The sequence below is a fragment of the Ylistrum balloti genome, unplaced genomic scaffold, assembly GCF_031769215.1.
Source record: "Ylistrum balloti isolate Yb309-2 unplaced genomic scaffold, AGI_CSIRO_Ybal_v1 Utg370220, whole genome shotgun sequence".
Classification (NCBI taxonomy): domain Eukaryota; kingdom Metazoa; phylum Mollusca; class Bivalvia; order Pectinida; family Pectinidae; genus Ylistrum; species Ylistrum balloti.
Window position 1 is genome coordinate 10507 of NW_026782185.1, and position 25889 is coordinate 36395.

The window sequence follows — 25889 nt, forward strand, 5'->3', positions numbered from 1 at the left end:
CTATAACAAAAATATGAACTTACCATCGATGCTGATTTGTCCATCACCATCGACGTCAGCCATTTTCATCATTTCATTAACTTCCTCATCCGTTAGTTTTTCTCCTAAATTTAACATTGCGTGTTTGAGTTCATCTCCACTGATAAAACCATTACCGTCTGTATCAAATACTGTAAAGGCTTCTCTTAATCCTTCGTCATTATCCTTCTTTTTATTGGCCATCATGATGAGGAATTCCGGAAATTCAATTGTACCATTTCCTAAAATAAAATAGCTTTTGATGATATGTGAATCTTCATGTGTAGTTGTTAATGTTTATTCAATATATCCTGTTGTAAATATGCAGTATTCGCACATGCTGTTATTTCTTTTTATGTCAAAGACAAAAAAAAATTATGTATGATAGGATTTGTACGCAAATTTGAAATCCTCGGTTCCTAACATTGCTTATACACAACAAACATTTCGAAAATGTAAGAACACAGACAAGTGAATAATGCCTGTCATTGTAAATTTAGAATTGGATACAATACTGTTAAACAATTTATTGAACTGCATCATACAGCTGCTTCGTCCTTCTATGACATATTTTTGAATAAATAATAATGAAGAAGAACATATTGAATCACAGATTGAAATCATATGTCTTCGGACTTAGAGTGTAAGTATGCCGATACGATGGTATTCTTGTCTATAGAACTAACGTGATGCTTGGTATTGTTATTTTACCATTTACTGATTGTTTATTCATTATCTAGTTTTGAAATACATTAGTTGCGTTATCAGCAGAAATAAATTATCATTTTTATAATCACCAGCTAGGTTATCGTATTGAGTTTGTGAAAAAAGAAACCTCATGAGCCCGAACAGTCCTAAGTAAACTATTTTTAATCTCAAAACATGGTTTACCATCCAGGTCCGCGTCGTTAATCATGTCTTGTAAATCGGCTTCTGTCGGGTTCTGACCTAGTGACCTCATCACTGTCCCCAGCTCTTTGGTTGTTATGGTACCATCGCCATCCTTATCAAACAGGCTGAACGCCTCTTTAAATTCTTAGATAAGGATACATATAGTTAATATTCATTCAAATGCAACAACACTTACTAAAGGAATAATAACAAAAATGCATAGATAGAAAAATCACTGATTAATTTCCTATGAAATCGAGCTGATTGTAAAGTATCACGACATCAGTGATTCGATGCCTGGACAGGAATAAAATAATTTTGTCCTTTGGCCAAAAATGGATGCAATTACTAAACACGATGAATCACGACTTTAAGCATAGATATATTTTTAAATTGAAGATTATTTCACATATTGTACAGTTTGATGATTATCTTCAACTTGAATTACCGTTGTTTTGTTTTTTAAAAAACCTTTATTTTAAATATATAAACAACCTTTGTCTCAGAAAATATATGCTGAAATACATCATTGTGCAATTCACGATTGTCCTCTTTTTGAAACATTAACGACGGCTCTTCCTCGGTGCGTTCAACTGAATAAACATTATTCATCATATATAGTACAGCAAAATGGTAACAGCATACTGTAATGTTTTGTTACCTTTATATAGTTACATGTGATGAATATTGATTGATATGATGCATATATTTTCACAGTGTCCTCCGAAATAAAATTAGGACATTTCTTCCCAAGTGTACATTTCCGATTAATGTATATGAATGATGCAAATATCTTAAGTGGTTATTTCCTTCATTTTTTTCATCGCAACAACGAATTGGGATGTCGTCAAAATGTGGTAAAAGGGATGCATGTTGAAAAGTGTTCTTGAGTCAATTGATATCCAGTAATGTGTTTTTATCATAAGTTGTTTTTATGTAGATTCGCGAAACGAGGGATTAACCTAAAGATACAAGTGTGTCTGTCATAAAATATATAAGTGTGTGCTTTATATTGGATTAATACTCTTTCTGATGGAAATTATCTCTGTCACCATCTAAACATTGTTTACTGAATTAAGCGTATTTTGATTTAACATCAGGAAGTAATTCCATCCTCTGAAAAATTCCGAACTACAGCCACGATAGAGATCAACATGAATACTGAGAATACGCGCTGTTCTTGGAAATTACAGAAACTATCATTTTTTCAGAATGATAATAAATCTTGGTTTATATGTATGATTCTCTTAATGCATTTTGTATCAGCTGGCCCACTTTTTTTTGTTCGTGAATAAATTGGTATTCACTTATTCAGTCTGTTTTGAACCTTTGAAGCTTTGATTAAACCTCCTTTTACTAGCTTGACTGTCTACTAGTATACATTTTAAAAATTGTTCTTTGCATTTAAATTAGAACATAATATAAAACAAATAATCCCGAGTTATCTCTGTCTTATAAGTGACTGTCCAATATAAGACAGCCATATAAAAAAGGTATAGGTAACATGCTTGGTTATAGTATAAAAAGAACGATGGATGTCATCGCAACCATATTTTAACGATTCAATTATTAGTTCACTCTAGGAAAGGTCTAATCCCTATCATTCCTTTTTCGTGTGACAAAAGACATAATATTGAAATTTCAATAAAAACCACCTGTTACTAGGAATAGTATCCTGGAAGGTTTCTGTTATGCATTCCGCCCATGCCTTAACCCTGTCTATACTTTACACTATCATACTCCCTACCTCCGTCAAAATCCTGCCTGTATTCTACCCCTATCGGTTTTTATCTCTGCCTAAACCCTGCCTATACTCTCAATTATCACGCCTTCTACCGCTGTCCTTAGCCTGTTTGTATGCTGAACTCCAATACTTTCTTCCTCTGTCATAACTCTGTCTTTATTCTCCACTGTGATACTCCCTCTCTCTGTCCTAGCACTTTCATATGTCTTACGTCTGTCCTAAGCCTGACTGTAATCTCCAAGATCATCTTTCCTATCTTTATCCTAACTCTGCCTTAATTGAGTCATACATGCTATTACTGCCCATCCCCACCTATCTGTTCAATTGCCAGCATGTGTAATTCGCCCTACATCTGTCCTTTTGAATGGATAGAAGAAAGTTGTGAGGCAAGTTTACTGTCAAATCATATAGTTTCGTGGGACCCATTTTTTGTGGATAATAACATACCTGCTATCTTTTCCTCTGAGAGATGCTCTGCCTGATAAATAAAGGTGATACAAACATATAAATAACATACCGTCTTCACATTATATCCATTTCATTAACAGTTCTTTATTATTTTATTGTCCGTTTATCCAATCTGTATTCCTTCGTCTATACATGCAATAGGTGTTCAATACTATTATGAAACTATTTAAATATAGTACAAGAGGATTTCAATTGTAATTTAGAATCGTCCATTCATTTTGCATGACTTGATCATTCAGGGGTAGTGAGGCAGTTCTATGATAAGATTATCGTTTGGCAGGTAGTATACGTAAGCACCGCCTGGTAAACACAAGTATGAGGTGGTTTCCAATAAAGATGTCATTGATTAATGGAAAAATTTCTTAAAGAAGATCATTCTTGTTTTTATATACAGCTTTAACTACACCAAATTTCACAATATGCATGGTATGTGACCTAGGAGAGCAATCATTTGTCACATCAACGTAGGTTTTCAAACAAAAGTCCTAAACTATAACAAATGATTAAAACATGTTTCGTATGTTTTACATTTGTTCAAAATATAAACCATAAACCATTTAATTAACATACAAATTGAATTATTATCTATTATTTTCGCTAAAATCTCTGTAGTTTAAATACTTAAATAAATTCATGATTTGCAAATACTTTACTAGTTGCTACTACTAAATACTATTTGGTTTAAAATAGCTCTATTCTCAATACCGGTTTGTATCAAAATGATGAATTATATACCACTCAAGTGTAAATAAAATACGTACCATGTTGTCGTGAAGAAATTGTCTAGTAAACCCGCAGGTGGAGACAACTGTAATATGTTGTTTGTGTGTCGCATGTGTGTGTATTGTTAGGAATTGAATACGTAGTGGTTAAGTTTCAACAATGTGGGATCAAACCATTGTTTTAGAAACACGTAAGCAATCCATTGTTAAAGGGAATGGTGGGTACAAAATGTGTATCAGAATGTCGCATTGCGGCATATCACCTAGGTAATCTTAAATCCTTAATTAACGAGATTAATAACTGTCTTTTTAGATGATATTAACCAATCACGAATGATTAGATATTTAATAACAACGATAACATATATGTAAATAGAAATATAAGAGACGAGTAAATGTTGATGATATTATAAATAATAAACACATACCATATGAATAACGCGGTTTAACTATAACTTATTCTATTTTAAGGATGTCTCTTCTAATATCTTGTCATGCGTATCTTGTACAATGGGTTAAGGTTCTATATAATTATTACGATTCAGTAATGCATCTCAAAATGTATCTGATGATGGATATGCTGATACCAAGTAAAAACCAAAGCTACAATTTTATAATGACGCTAGAGATAAAAAGTCAAAAGTCTCGAAACACAAAGGAAGTGAGTAATTTAAAAATGTTAAACAAATACTAAAAATATACAAGGTTTAATTAAACCGCCGTCTATCAGTCTCAGATGACCAAATTCTTTGTTACTGATGAAGCCTAATAATACCATATCTTATCTAGATTAAAGTTTTAAATTGTATATCAAACGGCATGTCCATTTGCAAGTATTGGGCAACAAAACCAACATCTATTTCAAATTATTGTTTCTTTTTAATGTCGCCTGGGCTTTGATCTAATCGGTAATGCAGTTTTACTATAACATAACGACAACGTCACTATCCGTTATGAATTACACAAATCTCTGCTAATGATACAGTCACGTGCCAAAAGTTTTTTTACTATATATTCGTATATTTCTTCTTTTTCCATGAATTTTCTTTTTCGTTTAAGGTTGGATTTTCACAATATATTGTCATGTTGTACTATGATCGCCATAGTTTGTTCTGGTTTCATTAATTTCTTTGTGTATATCAGGAGTAATACAAAAAGTCAAACACAGCGCTATTTTCCGTCTGACGCTATTACTGTTACCAAAATGGCGCCCCGATAATCACAAGTTGTTAACAAATTATTATTTAAATGGTCATACACAATGGAAATGTTGATGTGAAGCAGAAAATAATTCTTCATAATTGTGTGAAAAATTAAGTCAGGAAAAACCATTGAAAAGAGATAGAAAATACAAAGAGTATAGAGTAAAATAAAAAAAAAAAACTCCATCAAAGGGAAAGACTTACGACATATCACTGCACAGTCGTACAGGCCTTCTCATACGTCTGGTGAATCTTGACACATTTTCAATCACTGGCAGTTGTATGTAAACATGTCTGGAAGAAAGGGACTCGGGAAGGAAGTCGCCAAGACACCGCGGAAGGTGAAGGTAATGTTTGATTCTATATGATATACTACCAAGCCTACAATCCGTCGTGTGGTTCACCAAGGTGGTTTCAAACGTATTGAGTCCTTAAAGGTTTCCCTTGATAATGTCATCCGAGGTGCCGTCACATACACTGTGACCTTTTCAGGGTCATCAAAGTTCTCCAAGGCAACAGATACGTACACCCGCAACTCGTAAAATTCCACTCAGTACACATTTAGACACTTGTGGCAAGGGACTATTCTGGGTGTACCCTTTCCATAAGATGTCCGATTCAAGTACACCAAAGAGACTATGCAAAGAGGACATGTTTGTCAATCTCTTCAAGCCGGCACTAAATGCTAATTAATTAGTGTCGTTACGCCTTAAAATGTTAATAACGTCATTATCTTCCCTTATATATTATTGTTTATATTACCAAGACATTAAAGTAATCGCCTGAAGATAGCCGAGAGCTTGAAAACGTTAGCGATAATCAAGTTTATTTGCCTTGTTGGCCTTATATGTTTACATAATATTTATATAGAATGTGAACGTGACCAAATCATAAACAAACAGCGAATGAGGTGTGGTTTTGCCATTGGAAAGCGATCGAAAGGAGCAAAGAAGGCTCTTTGTATATGCATGTGTGATGATGTTGGAAAGAATAATTATTTAATGTTTTGTAAACATTTTTCCGTGAAGAAAAGTAGTTAATCTTTTGCCGGGGTTGGCCAGAATTAAAGGCTTTTTCCCCTTGAAGTCTCTACAGTGCATGCTTGGTTAATTATCGTTATTCCAGTAGTTAACAAACGACTGAAAGGTACTATACTCATATTCAAAAAGTAGAAAAATAGAGAAAGATTTACAAACATTGATAACATATTGATATTTAAAAATAGAAGGGATCGATTAATAAAGTATATAAATAAATTTGAACAAGATTATCTTAAAAGAAAACGTCTTCATACGATTTAAAAAATAGTATAATTAGTCAAGAGAGTATCAATCATTTCCTATTTGTATCTTAATCGGTATGATCAGAAGGGTTATCTCCCTTCGTCCACAGTTGAAGATAGGAAGAATAGAGCAATTTATCTAACGTCATTTTTCTTTGGTGAGAATCTCAGGATTATGTATCAATGTGATTTGAAGCATTCTTGCGTAAAAGTTACGCTTGTATAAATGTTTTGCTTATCCCCTTGGTACAGAGGGGCGAGACCCGGTTGGGAAATGGATATTACTTTGAATGAAGCAACTGAAGCCAATGAAACTCAGATGAGCGATACAGATCATTTAGGCCTCTTCTTTAACTGTTGATGCAAATTGTTTCTATCAGAATTTGATTTATACATTCATATGACCAATCCAACGCTCTCTGCACTCCTGGATCATGTCATAACAAAATTGAAGTCACCACCGGAGTACTTTGATTTGTTCCATGAGACCAAAAACTAGCCAATTACAGGCTGATACACTTCTTTTGAAGATTACAGAAGAGAGACACCAAACTTCAAATCCAGTACAGTATACCGTTTTGCAAGCTCGTGATTCGTTTGATGTACATCAAAGGATCAAATTAATCTTTCCGTCTCATCCACAATGAGTATTGAAGATGGTTAAGAGCATATACTTTTTTTCCGGTATCGCCCAATAAGTGTACGATTTTCAAAAAGACTTGTCAAAAATATAACAATTACAAGAACTCGAAATTATGAAATAATGAATAAAATTTAATATCAATAATTGCCATTGTTAAAATAATAATAATAACATATTGACAGTGGAATATACTTTTGGTGGATTGTGTTGAGGAAGCTCTCCGAACATTGTGGATGAAAACCGTCTGATACATCAGGGTAAAAAGTGACTGGTGACGCAGACAATGATGATCTGATGTTGTGGAAGAATTTTTATTTACCTTCCCCCCACCATCATCGTCGTGAATTCTGTAAATATACATTGAAAATCACAAATGGATGTGGATATGTTTTTTTAAATTCTTGTAATATAGATAAAAACATCTAAAAACGGTCTACAAAATGATTGATCTTAATACAACTTAAAAAATATGTATCAATAGCATATAAAATTATCACAAATGATAAAATAAATATATAAATATTAACTATTTTTTCCTGGTAGGTAAAACGCACCTTCGTAATTAACTTGCCCATCCCCATCGATGTCAGCCTCTCGGATCATTTCATCCACTTCCTCATCTGTTAGTTTTTCTCCTAGATTTGTCATAACGTGTCGTAATTCAGCTGCACTGATAAAGCCATTTCCATCTTTATCAAATACTTTAAACGCTTCTCTCAACTCCTCTTCACTATCGCTATCCTTCATTTTACGGGCCATCATGGTGAGGAATTCGGGAAAATCAATTGTACCATTTCCTTGAGTAAAATTAATATTTTTGTATTCACCCATATTGGTTTACATGCAAGCTGTGAACATCACGGTTTCATTTTCATATTGACGATCAAGCTAAATTATATTAATTTCGATAGTCATTCCTGTTCCTGATAACTTTTGATGTTTACTAAATGGTCATTCTGTTGGATCTTATTCCAAATGTGCTCATGCCCTCGTTATAGCAAAACGGTCCATAAAAAATGAATAGTGTCCATTCGCTATATTTCAGAAAGACATTCGTTTATATAGGCGTAATTATCTACATTTGCTCTAATTATTCTTGGTTCTGTTGATAAAGACACTTGATAATGTCATACAAATCGATTACGAAATCAATTTTGTTAGATCAGCAAATAAAATATTGATTAACAAAATTCAAGATAATTTATCCAAACCGTTGATTATATTATTAATATAAATTGTTATATAACCTTAAGCTAATTATCAATTCCATCTTACCATCAGCGTCTACCTCGTTAATCATGTCCTGTAGTTCAGCTTCTGTCGGGTTCTGACCTAGTGACCTCATCACTGTTCCCAATTCTTTTGTTGTAATGGTACCGTCGCCATCTTTGTCGAAAAGGCTGAATGCCTCTTTGAATTCTGTAAGTTGGAATTTCGTTTAAACCAGTATCACAATACTGATAGCACACTGTTAGTAACATTTCTTTTGAATATGAATATCAGTCATATTCTTTCTCTGAAACATTCATTTCTTCTAATAAGTCAAAGTTTACGTTTAGTCCATTTTTACGAACATGTGTTGGCCGAAGTGCTTTAGGGAAAATGTATTTCAAATAACTATAAAATCTAATTTCAGTGTTGGCAATCATTTTGTTTCTTAAAAATCTGTTTCATTGTAAACAAAATCGCTCTATCACCGAGCAAACATGTCCGATATTTATTTTAGGCAGTCGAATGTACATGTTAGGTTTAAGTGAGACAATCAATGAGGTATGACCATTTTGTAAATTTGTAAATTTAACAGTAGTGTGTATTAGATTACACGTAGCATTAACCTTTGCATACGTCTCTTGATAACGTCTTGGTAGTTAGAAGGGCTCGATAGTTTAGTTAGTATATGATTGTTATGTGACGGAGGTATTTACACTCGATGACACCTGTGCTCAGTTTCATAAATTATAAATCCTAGTGAAAATGTAGCAGTACAAGCATATAACTAAAATGACGTTAAGGATTTTGAGAGTTGAATATTCTGTACTTATACTGGCGGTACGTAAATGTTGCAATAATCTAGATTTTTATACTTACAAAAAGAGTCTAAGAAAGAATTGTAAGCACAGTATTCATAATTATGAAATTGTCTCCGAGGTAGAGTGGACAGACTGGTATTTATGTATACATGTCCCAGCTGATTTGTTACTACAAGTATCATGATTTCTTGCAAAATGTCTGAAACTGACAGATAGTCTCACGACAATGAATCTTGGGAGATGTAAGGCGATGAAGATTGCGATGAAATCTTATGTTTGTCATAGTGATTGCTTTGGGAAGAATTATCTTTTGCGATTTGCCGTTGGACGTGTTGATTGTCTGATGTTTAGTTACTAGGTGCCTTGTTTTGATTTGAGAACGCGGCATTACTTACTTGAATAGACCGATTAACCAATATTTAGATGATGGGTGTCGTCGATTAAGCAGAAGGCGCTTACTCTTCCGGAACATCCGGTTTTATTCTCCTTTTATTTAGTTATTATTCTTTTCCGTTAAAATATATCATCAATTCACTGTTTATCCCTTGTCTCATATCATTTTAGCTGGAACTATTGTTCTTTTGGAATGACAATTATTTCATACATACAATGTATGTATAGTTAAAATTCATCAAGTGTTATTCATTATGTGTCTCAATAGACCTAGAAACACTAGATACTAACATGATACCACATATAATAAGGTAACGATGATCTGATGTCTCGCATTAAGACTGGCAAGAGTGGGTATAAGAAAAGAAATTTGTTAACCCCTATATTACCGCTTATGTCAAGTCCTGATTAAGACAAAACCTGATTGATATGGGCGAAATGTGTGAAATGATTAGTATAAAGAAGTAAGCGGTATAGTTAAGATCCATGTCTAAGTGGTATGGCAGATATCAATCATGAAATGTAATGATAAAGATAGAACTGTAAATGATATGGTTAGGATAAAATCATTTGAGATATGATGAAGACAAGGAATTGGTGGTATGTTTAAGATAAATCTCTGATATGGTTAAGATAAACTAAATATAAATCTTTCTGAATAATATGACTCGGATAAAACTCTAGCTGATATGATGAAGACAAAAATCTTTTTGATAGGGTTTAGAATTTCCTAAACAATATGACCAAGATAAAACTAATATTTTTAAGACAGAAATCATATTGGTATGATTAAGATATTTCTTTCTGAATTACATGGTTCAGATAAAATACTGAGAACTATGGCATATCACTAAGTGCTGTGGTTTAGTACACTGAACAGTAATAGGCGATTATATGTGTCCTTATCGTGGTTTGTTTACCTGTTTTTAAAGTCATCCATACTTCGATAATAGTATTTGCTAAGAGGATTTTCCCTCGTATAATCCCAATAAGAAAGGGACATGACTTACCAGCGATCTGTTCCTCTGTTAGTTTGTCCGCCTGAGAAACAAATCAGAACAGCTATCAGTATATCACTTTTTATACACATTTGGATATGTTGAATTCAGATACAGTTTATTGTGTTAAATATATCATATTTTACTAAAGATAATTAATTATTTTCAAACATTAGAATTTTCAAATATATCTGTCTTAGTTTTATATGTAATTGACTACGTACTTTTAAAGCTCATAGTTTTCTTTGTACAAAAGAACATCAGCGCGAAAAGTGGTAAGCAGTATTATTATAAAGACATATCAACACCAAAATTCCATATAGATTAGCGCCCAACAGTACTTTAGCATACAAATTAACATCCCAAGATACTTCGGTAATAACGTTTTAAAAAGTAGATATTTTAATGGTATGGGCAGAAATATATTTATATATATATATTTAAAATTACATAGAATCTAGTAAGTAATATCGACGGTATGGTCCAATTTTTTGATTACCATACCCGAGACAGAAACTGTCATAATGCATTTACTGGATTAAACAACCATTTTTCTTGATTTGAATCGATTAAAAAATAGAATTTATCTGACGGTTGAACAATGACATGTTAAAATGTGTTAAAATGTTGATAAACACTTTGATATGATAGCAGTATCAAATTTCATATCGAGGAAAAGGTAACATACCATTGTGTCCCAGGTACGGTCTGTAGTGTACTAGAGAAGGTGAATGGACTAAACATACGTCGCTTGTGTGTTGGACTGTATCGCTGTCCGAGGCTTGAACAAACACCGGTTTAGCTCCAAGGAATACTGGCCTTTCTATTGTATTTAAAAGTAGAATTCCTACTCAAACTTGTGAAAAAGTGTTTATCTGTATGTCGCATTGCGGCATATCACTAAGACAAACTACTGACCCTACATGACGAGGTTTAGTAGGTTTAAACGGACACTCTCTTCTTGATCTTTTAGATATTAAATATTGACACGAACATTACCTCTAGGTTTCAAGTATAAGATTTAAATATTTTTAAAAAATGTATACTTGTTTTCAATTCTTACTGATATTTCTGTGTTTTTTACATGTTTTATCTATATAATATGACCATCTGATCCTATAAACAGATGTAGATAAATGATGCATATCGATTTTCATGGACATATCCATATTACTTTATCCTTGTATATTTCACTTAATTTGTTTATGTATCACTTTCGATCAGTGCCCATATATGAAGCTACATATAGACATTTGATTGTTATGGTATGTAAATTATATTTTATCAACTTGTAAAATTATTGTACAGTGGTAGTCATAGTTTTAGCAATGTGTACAAATTATATTCCGTAAACATGTATAGACATAATTACATTGTCAAATCGAAATTATATTAAACTTGCATTAATCCAGTTTTACCGGTTTCTACATTAATTGTTATAGCTATTAAAATATGAACAGTTATAGTTATACTTTCTTGTACAAATATCATTTTCGTGAACAATTTAACTTCAATCAACTTGCATTTTGCCAGAACCGTATAGCTTGTATTATTCATGCGTCAAAATTTTCGCGATTTTCTTTTCAAATGATCGAATAATATTCTAACGAATTAAAAAAGTCGCAATTAAGGTGTAAAATGACATGTTAGTTACATTTGTCTCATTGTTTCATGGAATATATTTTTGTGACCACGTTGATGTACCACGAAATAGCGAAAATGTCATCCCCTCGAAAAGGACAAAATTTAACAATTACTGAATAAGTGTGTACTGATAGAGCTTTAAAGTGTGAATAACTTGTATCATTTTTAAACATATCGCCTTGTCCAGTTTATCATATATAGCAGATGTTTGATTGTAATGACTACAGATTATCAAACAAAGTTCAGTTGAAACCCTTTTATGCTTTTAACCGATAATGAATTTTTTGAGATTCGGAAGGAGTAATACAATAATCATACATCAGCTCAAATCAACAAAATATCACTTCAGATTAATTTTAGAGGACGAAGTAAATGATACGTACATGTACGAAAAGAATTTGTCAAATTTGTTTCTGATTGTCGTTTCGTTTTGTTTTTTTCATTCCGATAACTATATCTTTCACAATGTAGAAAAACACATTAATGACCAATTCATATCAACCCTCTTAACACAGAGTGGCCTGTTGAGAAACTAACATCATTTGGTTTCCAAGCACTATTGTGAAGTCATCGCTTTCATTTTGACAAAATGTATATTATTGTTCAAAGAACTTCATAAGATAGCACGAAGTAAACAACGACTTTAGCGTACCTACTTTTAAAAAAAGTGCATTATGTTCTAAATTTATGTTGCTATGAAACGTGATAAAAGTTAAAGTTATTTACCAAATACTGATGTAAGTGTATATCGTTTGTTGTTTTTTCTTACACGTTTTATTACAGAGTTTACACGGAATGTGACTCCTATAGGCTGCTGCTATATTTGACGGATATATGTACATGTCAGTGCAAGTATGCAGAAATAGTTCCATTTCTATCATACATAAATGACAAGACCAGTCAGGAAAAACACTCTTGTTCATGAATGACCGTCTTTTCATGTGAAATTGTCTGTTGGTGTATAACCGGGTCTTTATTCATTGTTGATTGTCCACCGCCTGTGTGTAATCGTCTGCTGGTATAAAACCGCCTGCTAACGAGTAACCATCTCTTGGTGTGGAACGTCCTGTTGGTGTGTATGCTGTGTCTTCAGATCGTAAATAACCAGTTTTTATGTAAGCATATATACATGTTATAACCGACTCCATGTAACCGCCTGTGTGGACATTTAACCGCCTCTTTCTACATGTAACCGCTTGCTTCAATGCAGCCGTTTGTTCGTACATAAAACCGTCTGAAGTAAATAAAACCCTAAGTATATCGACTTTTAAAAAATGTACATTGTATTCTAAATTTATTTTGCCATGAAGCATAATAAAGTAATGAACAACCTACTTTCATGCAACAGCCTGCTTGTGAATGTACCCACCCGCTTCCATGTAACCGCCTTGTTGTACACGTAACCACTTGCTCCCATATAAGCGCTTGTTGGTTTGTAACCACTCGAGTGAATCCCTTTCGGTATAAAGACAAATTATCAAAAAGGAAATCATACTTGTATGTTTTTTAAATTCAAATAGCCTATATATATTAAATAAAAGTTTTGTAACCCATGCTTGATTGAATAATTTATTGTATATATTCCCTCGAAATTCTAAAGAATTCTGGCACTAGCCAAAAGATGGTGGCTATCTGTCCTGTTGAGGCCAATTATTGGCATCGACAATGGAGAAATTCATCATAACAAACTGCTCAAATGTGCCACCAAATTATGAAGTTGAAAGTTTGATAATGATTTGTGACATATTCCGATTCACTTTTCTTCAGGTGAGTAACGACAATATCCGTTACAGTTCAGAAGGTGATATTCGCCATCCAGGGATCAAATGCAATTTCGATATCACAACTTCGGATGATTCTCCCATCATGATCTGTTGTCAATGCTATTCCATGATCTCCATTGTTTTATCAATCTACTTTCGTGAGCAAATACCTTTGCCATCCACAGATAGACAGTACTAAGTTCGCGTATGTACACTATGAATCAGGAAATCATCAATTTAGATAGATAATCAAGGCATTAAGCCTTTTAACTCTTCATATGCCTCGACTTACATCTTGTCTGGAGTAGATAAAGCTTCAACGGTATTAATGGTTGTAAGGAGCGTTTTTGGTTGGCTAGGAACATGTTCGAACTAGACTGTGAAGCTCTTACTTTCCTTGTTATTACGATAATAACATCAACATAAAACTAAAAGTAAGTTTAGGATGGGAGAAAGTATGCTTGGTTTTTATGTGTATACTCGAGATCAGATCATGAAGTTTGTCGTTTTAACACGAGACGAACCATAAACCCATAATCAAATATCCTGTACATGCAAAAAACAAGCATTTCGTCTCGTGTTTAAAACCAAACGTATAAACCATATGGTGGGATAGAACAGTACATTACATTATTTTTTCCAAAAAGAACCTAAGAGGTATGAAATGACCAAATATGTACTTTTGGTGATGAAATCAATTTTGCTTTCCAAAGGATATTACAATGGTGTTTGCCCACTCTTAATGTCTACCGTATATCCGGGATAAGAATCTCAGTTATAAATAGGTGGGTTTTTTTCTGTTGCACTCAAAACTGTTAGAGACATCGATGATTCTTAACCGTAGGATGCGTTGTCTTACTTACAAGTGTTATGATTTCACTTGTATATCTCAAAATATACAAAAGCATTAATGAAGTAAACATAAAATTAATTTCAGAATATTGTAATGCATTTCAAATCTGTTTTATTTTTCAATTAATATCTAACCAGTAATTGGATAATTAGTATGATTCATAATGTTTTACAGATTTGTTTATTTCAACAACATTTTCCCCAGTAACAAACATAGAAACTGCCGCCGGTTCATAGAATTGTAATTTAGGAACATTTTAAGAAATAAAATTAATCAATGATGATCTTTGTAGGTTAATAAGATAAACTATCATTTCTTACATTAGATTAATTACCATTTTAAACTAAAATATTGATTTGAATTAATCTAATTAGAATTTTCATAATGATGACATCCTATTTGTACAAAAAAAATACTCGTATGACGAAGTGCAATTTGAATCAAAACGGCACATCCAGGAAAGCTTTAACATAAGTTACGTGTTGAATTTTATTTGCTACACTACATTAGATCATATATGTAAATAGATACCATATCAACAATGAAAATCCTTTCTCGGTAGAGTAGGGAAATGAGATGACACTTCAGTAAATAACACAGTGGTTTCTTATCTTTATACGTAAAAAACATAAGTATATATCTATTTGTAAACTTATGTACATTCCACTAAAGTAACGGTAAAGTAAATTTAAAACATGACTCATATAAAACAGAATTGCACCAATAAATAAATATAAAAATAGAAGATGTCAGGTCCTGTCTATTGATTGTAGAGATACATTCGCCTACGATCCAACCATCATTTCGATGAATTCTGGTAAAAGACATAATATTAGAATAAGTTTACACATTATTTATTATATTTCTATATCATACTATATTTTGTAGTATTTGTGCATTTTAAAAGAAAAAATATTTAAACGATGTCTTATTGGCTGCACATATTATTATGTTAAGTTTAACAAATGTCCTTACCAGAGCTTGAGTTTCATATGAGTTTTTTGTGAAATAAGCCAAATAATTGTTCATTTCAACAAACGGAACATTAATCTCATATAAACAGTACACAGATGTTATGTAATATTCTGTTTCTCAAATCACTTATATTCTAATAGAATTCATGATAACAGCATTTTATCAGACTGATATAAAATCTAGATTTACGATACTAGCACTATATCGCCATTATGGTAATGGCTGTTATTAAAATGATATCTCGTCAGTTATGTAATAGATATTTGATGTCAAGATCTATGTATGTTATCTTTAACAAGAGACAATTATGGCATTAACTTTACCGTCCTCGATACTCCAGGGGTTACGATCATTTTCGCTCTCTGCACTCCTGGAACATCTCATGGCGAAATTGAAGGCACAAATGAAGTAATGTGATTGGTTTCAGGAGAACAAAACTTATCAATGACAGACTGATACCCTCGTTTAGAAGATTGCAGAGGAGCAACACCGAACTTAACTTTGCACTGTTATGCAAGCTCGAGATTTGGTTGATATACAACAACAGATCACACGAGTCTTTTCGCCATGGCATGTTAAAGGGGTGCAGAGAGCAAAAGTGATCGTAACGCCTGGAGTATCGAGGATGCAACTTTACATAAACTTTCATGTGTGATAGAAATGCATTCTTACATTGATCTTGGAGATGAGTAGTGAAGTAGCATCAGAAGTAAGAAATACAGTTATTCATACATACTTTCGTATTTAAGATGTCCATCGACATTGAGGCCACCGGCTTCGATAAGCTCTTCTATTTCTTCGTCTGTAAATGAGTCTTTTCCCAAATCTTGTAGGATGCGCTTAAGTTGTGTAAATGTCAAGTAACCATTTCCTTCCTTATCAAATAGTTGAAAACATTCTTTAAGCTCCTCTTCTGATGCCATTTTCTTTAACGTTGATAAAAATTCATGAAATTCAATCGAACCATCATCTACAAAAAAAGTGTTATCCTTCTTATCACTATCATTTTTTCAAATTACTGCAGATGTTTAAAATGTTGTAAACAGAGCCATGATAAACTCATAACTTAGATCTATGCAACGATATAGGAATGTGTAATGTCAGTGTAGATTCTAGTTAAAATGGAGACCTAACTGACCAGTTAGATCAGATAAGAGATTTACATATTGACAAGATAATATAAGAGATTTACATATTGACAAGATAATATAAGAGATTTACATATTGACAAGATAATATAAGAGATTTACATATTGACAAGATAATATAAGAGATTTACATATTGACAAGATAATATAAGAGATTTACATATTGACAAGATAATATAAGAGATTTACATATTGACAAGATAATATAAGAGATTTACATATCGACAAGAATTTATTTATTATAGAAAAAAACTATATTGATGTATTATTCATGCATTTATAATAAAAAGAAGAAAACAGGCAAATTTGGCTATTTGATAGAGTCCCTAGATTCGTAAAGTTTAGATACGCGCAAAAAATCCCGATGTATGATTTTTGCATTTAATACTGAAATAGTATGAATAAAGCACCGACTAGGACGTTCATAGTGATAAAGATTTTGGTAATATAGAGAGGAGGCGATTACACAAACGAATAAACTATTTCCTCATATATACATTTGGTATCATCGAAAGCATTATAAAAAATAGCATCAATTTTAACAAAATAATAATGACTTGAACAAGCCATCATACATATTTTTATCATTTTTTCATTTTCCTTTTTTTATTTATTTATTTTGTTGTTTTTGTTTTCGTGGGTTTTTTTTTTATAGAAATGAACAAAAAGAACTTTTTATATGTATTTAAGGTTGTCTAAAAAATGTACGTTAAGTGATAATAATTAAATTAAATGTTGATGAAGCAACTGTATTTCTTGTTATTTTTATGACATTGACTGTTATCAAGTTATAAAGTTTCTCGCGAAAAGTGCTGTTCTCTCTTCGGCGTTATCCCCACGTACAAACGTAGTAAATACCTTAGAGTGGAGGTAAATCATAATGTTGATATAAAGAATTACAAATTCAATCGACTCTCTGACTTGTTCATTGCTTTCTGGTATCATTATTTAAGATAGTACAAGCCCGGCAAGAAGGAAATAGTGATGTGCTCCAAACGATTTTCTTATTAAATATTTGTAACCAACATCTTACTGTTTATGTCCATTTTTTCAAGTTCCTCCTTCAGTTCTTCCGCAGATGGACATTGTCCCAGGTCTGTCATAACTGTCATCATCTCATCAATGGTGATGCTGCCACTGTTATCTGTGTCAAACATCGCGAATGCTGCTTTATATTCTACAACCACAGATATGTCAATGATAATGTTTCCTGGTTCAAAACAGGGATATAATGTGATGGATATGAATTGTTAATACAAGAACCTAATTGTTATTATCCTGACGAAACATACAAATCAGGACTATTATTACACATAATATGTAGCATTGTGGCAACTAATGAAACTGTGCCAATATATAGACAACATGAAGAACCCAACACAAAATATATCAACTAACGAAAACACTAATCAATTTTTTTCAGCTGTATATTGTCGACAATATTTGTGACAAAAGCTCAACATATCCAATCGCTTGCAAAAAGGGCAATGGATATAAGAATAATGTACGCACACGTATAAGCACAAATTGTATCATCTATTTTATTTATGGATATGAAATATTTGGCAGGTTTTATATATAAATATACTTACTTTGTCGATTGTAAGAATGATTATGATAATATCTGAAGTATTCAATATACCATGTACAATTCATGCTGCAATATCCCTATTTACATTTTATATTATCTAAGTCAACAAGAATATACTTGCCTTCTAGCTGTTCTTCAGTAAATTCGACTTCCTACATATCGAAAAATAAAATTGTTGTATAGTTATGTAAAGGTAATAAGTTTATGACTTGAAAATATCCCAATGTGAATTACAAAAGACCTATATAATATGAGGCATCTCTTCTAAATATATCGTGATACAAAAATGATTGATAGAATATTTAACATGTCTAATCATTGATAAATTTTGTTTTGAAATCATATTTGATCATTTCAAATCAATTCAAAATTAAGAAAATGACATTACTTACAAACGATTCAGGTCGGAAGCAATATTTGTTAACAGGCGACGGTGTTTTGTGCCCATGCGCTATCATATAAGGCGCAATTTTTTTACATGTCTAGACTGTTGATCAACAAATCAGGATTTTTTATAACTGTTGATTAACCTCTTTATGTGCATATTTCAGCCAAAACCGCCACTGTTCATAAGGTGATGCACTTGATATATGAATAAATGCAATGATAAAAAATATTAGCTAAAAATCGCTTTAACGTGATGTCGCTGTAAAATTTGTTTTGTGATTGACCTATCTACCTTCATGATGAAAAATCTAACATATAGTACCTACACTATGTTGGACTTACCTCCCTTTGTAATAAACACAACCTTATATGTTGTTATTACTTTGTTTTGATTTTTTAAAATCTATATTAATCTACCCAATGGCATTTTCATCACCGTCAATTTTTCAGAAGCATGCGTACACTCACTGATTGTGATGTCAATTGATAACTGAACATAATCATTTGAGGGCCTTAAACAGCTTGTCAGAATGCTTAACACGCGCATTCATGTATAACATTGTTACTGAACCAAATTGTGAAAATATTGATTTGATGAAACTAGAAACTATGATGTCTGGAAATCGATCAATGCCAATTTCAAAGGGGACAATGGAGTGACTCCCTTTTGAAGAAAAGGCCAGTCATGTAGTTTCTATACGTGTAGTGGGTAAACAAATACACTTAGTCATCTGTCTATAAAATCGATACCTATCACATGGAGCTGTAACATTAGATACAGTTACAGTATTAGCATGATATTTAATCCATTTGTTTGTTATACCAATCGTCATCGTTTGCTCTTATTAAAGAAAATATGCGAAGACAATTTGTCTTTAGTTCTGTTATATCATGCAGTAATTCATGAAGACTGCTCATTGCCAGAAATATTAGACGTCATTAAATATTAATTCCTAGTATTGTTGTGATGTTGACTTTTTTAACGTCAAAATACACTGATCGATATGAATTATTGATATGAATCGTTTAACAAGGGTATTTACTAATGAATACATAAATAGCTTTACTAAAAAAACAAAATAATCAACACCAAATACAACAAAGCTATCTGATGTCTCATTTCTAATGTCCGGCTTGTGAATACAATAAAATACCTGACTCGTTTAAGTATTAAAGATTTGTTTTTCACATTTAAAGGTCAATATAATAAAAATCAAACCAGATGTTATACATACCATTTCTCCAGTGGAATATCTCTATATCAGTCCAATTCACTGACGTTGTTTACTGTAGTTCTCACTACGTGATATGCTTCTGTGGTCACATCAATAAACCATCAACGTTGCCACAGGTTATCGACACAAAGTGACGGGGTCTTATTGTTACTGGATATTTTAGCTATGACAAGTTTTCTGGCTTAATTATATATAGCAGAGATGTAGGACACACTAGATCGTTCGCACTTTCTAAGACTCTCTGCGCTGTGGGAAATATCCTCCTGCTCGCGTTGAAAGATCAATACTACATAACAGAATGTGTCACATGCAAACGAAGCTTTCATTTTAGTTAATTTACTACATATATTTGAGCCAGGTTTCAAAATCTTAGCACAGAATCCTAATTGTAAAACTGTATCTACAACCAAATGACTAGACACGTCTAAATTTGATGCCTTCCTATTAGTTAATAACGACAAATTACCAACATTATCATCATCCAAACTGAAATTCAATACTACCAGGCACCCGCCATGAAATCTTATTCGATTCATGTAAGTAGTGTCTTGTTCTCAAATGAGAACAAGGTATATAACAAATGCAACAGGCAAACAAACGACTTCTTGAACGAAAATCGTGATTATGGGAACAGCTCAGTGAATATCGAATCAACTGCAACATGTAAACACCATAGGTGAGGGTTGCAGGAACGTTGCTCTCCAGAAATGGAAAATTCACGATAGGGAAATCGAAATCATCACGTCGATCATTCAGCTTTGTGGTAAACTGTCCGTGTTGGTTTCATTGTCGGGAAAGATCGAGATAGGGGGCTGGTGTAGATGAGACTGTTGTGTCGTTTATTTTTAATTCAGGTGGATGCATATGATAGACGTGGTCAGCAAGTATCTTGTTAGATAGAGACAAGATGTCATCAATATAGCTGAAAGTGAAATAAAATGGCATTGGAAGGTCTGGTCACCTGTTTTGATAAGCTCTTTGATAAATCCAGCATTGTATGAAAATAAAATACAGTGAAACTCAATAATTTTCTATAGGTATGTTAATACCCTGTTGGAAGAGCTTACCACCAAACTCGACGAAGATGTTGTCAACCAGAAACTCGGTCATTTTATGATTTCTTAATTTTTGTTTACTTTGGTGTATTTTTCATGAAGTACATTTCAGTATAGTTCACAACCATATATTTTTACTCAAAACAAGTATTAAATTTCTATTGTAATCAAGTTTTCTTGGCTCCTGAGGTGGACGTGTCTTTTCAAATTGTTCCAACCTTTTGATGAGATGGTACACATATATTAGTATATTCAATATCTGTTAACATTTGCAGCTATGTTTTATGTTGATAAATATCCGCTTATATGATCAAATACGTCAGGAAAATAAAGATTTAAGTTTGATATTTTTCTACACATTAGGAGAATTTCCTTTAATCAGGTAGATATATTTCGAAGCTTCAATAAATATTTCTTGTTTTGGAGAGTCTTTCGAAGTAGTACCAAGTCACAAGTCAGTTCTTTGCCCTGAAAATACCACCAAAGTTGAAAGTCTTCACTAATTTATTTAGTTTATTGTCAACGAAAACCAGAAATAATGGTTGCTGTTACGTATCTTTTTAAGGCTCGTGGTGTTCTATTTTTGACACTGTTTGACGCATTGAGTTGTATAGAGCTTTGTAATGCTTTTCTCTGATTTTCGCACTCCATTCTTTCGGTTACTAATTTAACTGATACTGTTCTATTTCACTTCAGTAAACAATAAAAATACACGTATCTTGGTTTAATAAACAGAAAATGACTTTGACAATGATTATGAATAAAAAAAACATTTGCAGACTATTTAGCCGATGATATTGTTGTCCTTGCAAGAACACATTATACAAAGATCCATCATTTCTTTTCCATCATCATCGTGACGAACTCTGAAAAGAAACAATACAAAGCATAACATTGATATCAAATACTGTAATATCATCAGAGTTCGTGGGAATATATTTTCTTTGGTTTCGTACGCACTCTAGATCCACGAATTCACATGTTCACAGTTAAGATCAGTATAATCAGATTAATTTAGCTATACATATCCATGAAAAAAAATAAACCACGAAATATGTGCTTCCTGAAAATACATGATATAGTATAGCCGAATATTTATTGAATTTTCATTGACCTACATTGTAGATGTTATTTTATTGGAAAATATTAAGCACTACCATTTCATCTCTTTTCCTAAAAGAGAACTCCGTATGACTAGCACAAATTGCAAGATGATGAGAGACAATTTTTTGTCAATCAATACATGATTTTGTGCACCTACGACAATATTTATATTGACGTCGCCCACATTGTTTAGTTTAATAAAGTAAATAAATCAACGTGATGATGAACCATTGATGTTGTAGAACTGAAGCAAACTAGCAGATTTGAAAAATATACATTTTCTGGGTGCATTAAAGTTTCGATTTTTTTATGGGCTACCTAAAACGTGAAACATTCTGTTACCTATTTCCGTCATAACTACCTTTTAATATCTCTAAAGATCAACTTTCGGGAGACAAAAGATACATTCAATGTCAGAATAACTCTTTCCTCACTGTTTATATACCTTCGTAATTCACTTGGCCGTCTCCATCTATATCAGCCTCTCGGATCATCTCATCAACTTCAGTATCTGTTAGCTTTTCGCCAAGATTTGTCATCACGTGACGTAGTTCTGCCGCGCTGATGCAACCATTTCCATCCTTGTCGAATACTCGGAATGCCTCGCGTATCTCTTCGTTAGACTCGGTACTTTTCATCTTCCGTGCCATCATCAAGAGGAATTCTGGGAAATCTACCGTTCCGCTTCCTTTAAAATGTAATGGACTATTCTATTTTACATGAAATACGAAAATGCTATCAGTTTCAACAAAATCCCATTAATCATGATCCTTATCAAAATGTTAAGGTTTTAAATCAAATATCTAAAGATGTATCTTTTTAAGGACGGTAAACAATTCAGACATCATATACTTAAAGTATACCAAACTTAATTAGGACCTCGCGTTCCAAATACCTACCATCTGTATCCACCTCGTTGATCATGTCCTGTACCTCAGCTTCTGTTGGGTTTTGACCAAGTGATCTCATCACTGTCCCCAACTCTTTGGTTGTGATAATTCCATTACAGTCCTTATCAAACAGACTGAATGCCTCCTTGAACTCTTAAAAAATTAAATGAAAGTACTGTTAGAAATGTGTATCGTAAGTTTTATAAAACCTCATAACCTTACCAAGTTCCCATCACGTTCAGACATGACCATATTACTAGACATAATGATCTCGAAAATGAATATTTGCGTAAGTAAAAAGACCATAGTTTTAACAATATTTATTTCTCAAAATGTCTATTTCGCGAGAAATTCACAAAGTAATTATTTACAGAGTTTTCGACCAATTTCTCAAATAAGTACCATATCTGTATTGCAACAGGCATTGCAGAAATAGCCGATCGGTAAAACGAATATATTTCTCGCGTGTGTTTGAGTGTCACATATATTTTATTGATTGGTTACAGTTCACGACCTTTACGTGAACTTTGACCTATGTCATTCTGGTTGATGATATTGTCGAAATTTTGAATTTGCTTAAATCTATCATGTGTAAAAAAAGTTCTAATTTTCTTAATATTGATTATGGTTATGGTAACTAATTCTTTATTAGATTTTACACCATGCTCTTAAACATGGAGCTTTTCGAATATCTTGATTAACATCTACAGCTTGAAAACTAATATGGTCAACCAGTGCACGTTCGGCGACATATCTATTATATAGAGACAAAACACAATATGGGTGGTTTAGAAAATCGATATTAAACAAATAAAGGTGTGTACGTTTATAGTTTTTGAATTATAGATAGGACTGTGCATTTCACAAACCAAGTCAGGCGTGGTTCTATATATACCCCTATTATAAATAAGTTATATGTCGGTGTTTACTGGTGCGTGGAAATACACAGTGTAAACAGGTAAACAAACGTATTTATTCAGAGTGAATATTTCTAACTTAGGGGTGGAAAATAATGCACATCCCTTTCAATGAAATTTACAAAACATCTAACACGTTGTAATGATATAATCTTCCAACGTTTAATTACCTGCAATTTGTTCTTCTGTTAACTGGTCAGACTGCAAGAAAGAACACATGGTTAGCCTTAATGGATGATACCTCACCTGGATAACAGATATTAATATTGTCGAAGACAATAAGTTTTCGATATGGAAACAAAATGTGAATAATTTACAAAAAAGGCTAAAAACAAAAGTGAACAGCTATGTTTAGTACTGTTTAAGAATAAGATACAGAAGAGCACAAATTAATTGATTAAACTGTACCATACGACCGTTTCTTTCTGACTCGTCAGTAATGGTCTGAGGCGACTCATAAAAATCCCAAAGTTATCGAAAGAAATGTCAAAATCTAGATGAGAAGTTGCACAAACCCTATAGTTTAATCAATTTCGAGTTATTTTGTAAATCTGATAATTTTAAAAGAACATCAAGTAAATACGTGTATTCTGAACCCTGCCACAATTCGAGTGAGTTAAAATGGCATACCTCTGGGACAAAACTCTACCAACGGTATCTACTACATGTGATCTCGAATATTGTACAAAAGACTCACAAGTGAATAACTCTCTTCAGCGTATTCATTTACGTACGTATAAACACACAATATAAGAAAACTGATCTGTCAGATATTGACACTATCTTGTTGTCTGAAAAATGAAGTATGTAATTTGTTTGCTTTTTTTTAATTCCAATACCAGTGTGGGGGTTTAAGGACAGTAAAAAGTTTAATATACTAATGTTTCTATTTAATTGATCGTTTAACATTTTTAAAAACCAGTCCTATCAACAAAATACTTGGTATTCTTGATTCATATTGTAACATTTGCAATATCTATTTCATTTAAATCTTGTGTAAATACCGACTCAATATATCGATCGCCTTCCAATTAAGACTACAAAACAATATCTGTATGTATCTTTATATTGTTTATTTCATAATTAAGACAACGTTACTGACGAGATTGGTATTATATCATTGTACATATACGATTGGCCAGTCACAAGGTGACCTACATTATGATGACTTATGGTTCTCTGCGACGTGGCAGATCACGTCACTGCATTTAATTGTTAAATCGGTTAGGTTTTGATTTCTTTCGTTTGCCTTGTTCATCGCCCAGTCAACAGCGAGGGTCACTAAGATGCAGTATCTTTTTATTAGATGGTGGTTACCTCACTGAACACTATGCGGGCGTCCCGTCGCGTGTCATTCAGAACAAATGTGGTACAGTGTCTTGTTCAGAACCACGTCAGAACAACCAGTTGAATGGTCGGATGTGATTCCCGGGCGAGCGTACACAGGTAAGCGGGTCACCTATCCGACCACGTGGGTTTTCCCTGGTACTCGGTTTCTCCCGTAATAACACCCCTCGCGCGCTTACATCCGGGCCAATAAGAGTGATCAGTATAAATTGAAAAATACTGTTTCTAAATTGTTGTAAAATATGTAAAGTTTATATTTATCTACCGGTCAATTTCACAGTTTCCGGAGAAATTCAAACCGCCAAATTATGACGCGTTGAACAACACATTTTCCAATTGACCTATTCAATACAAATGCACAAGTGCATAAGTGCGTTTATTGTCTTCTAATAATTCGCACTATAAGCAAATGACAGAATTCTTCTTTAGTAATCATAAACCAGACAACCTCGCTATTCAAATCGCTTTATATCATGAAGTCTTTAAGATGAAGTTACGCTTTATATAATCCTAAACGACCCCGTTTCAGTTGCCAGTGTTAATATTGATTTAATTGTCGTACGCTAACATATAATGCTTCCTTTTAACA

At 32.8% G+C, this 25889-nt stretch overlaps 2 protein-coding genes across 2 annotated transcripts; both read right to left on the minus strand.

Annotated features, from left to right (window-relative positions):
• LOC132551815 (uncharacterized) lies at positions 1 to 24172 on the minus strand. Its single transcript, XM_060215960.1, has 7 exons — positions 24124 to 24172; positions 23046 to 23189; positions 22592 to 22834; positions 8246 to 8389; positions 7525 to 7767; positions 910 to 1053; positions 1 to 260 (listed from the first exon to the last, which is right to left on the minus strand). The coding sequence occupies exons 1-7, from the start codon at positions 24170 to 24172 to the stop codon at positions 1 to 3; spliced, it is 1227 nt and encodes a 408-aa protein (XP_060071943.1).
• Positions 13013 to 19050, minus strand: LOC132551821 (neo-calmodulin-like). Its single transcript, XM_060215967.1, has 6 exons — positions 19045 to 19050; positions 18487 to 18517; positions 17808 to 17951; positions 16363 to 16596; positions 13371 to 13490; positions 13013 to 13122 (listed from the first exon to the last, which is right to left on the minus strand). Exons 1-6 carry the CDS (start codon positions 19048 to 19050, stop codon positions 13013 to 13015), a joined length of 645 nt encoding a protein of 214 aa, XP_060071950.1.
• Positions 24173 to 25889: the final 1717 nt, after the last annotated feature.

Coding starts and splice junctions, on each gene's coding strand:
- LOC132551821 (XM_060215967.1), bottom strand. Junction 17,952..18,486: donor TACTGAAGAACAGCTAGAAG/GCAAGTATATTC, acceptor CTGTGGTTGTAG/AATATAAAGCAGCATTCGCG. Junction 16,597..17,807: donor TGAAAAAATGGACATAAACA/GTAAGATGTTGG, acceptor CTTTTTTTGTAG/ATGATGGTTCGATTGAATTT.
- LOC132551815 (XM_060215960.1), bottom strand. CDS start 24,172: ATGTGTTCTTTCTTGCAGTCTGACCAGTTAACAGAAGAACAAATTGCA. Junction 22,835..23,045: donor CAACGAGGTGGATACAGATG/GTAGGTATTTGG, acceptor TACATTTTAAAG/GAAGCGGAACGGTAGATTTC. Junction 8,390..22,591: donor CGGCCAAGTGAATTACGAAG/GTATATAAACAG, acceptor TCCAACTTACAG/AATTCAAAGAGGCATTCAGC.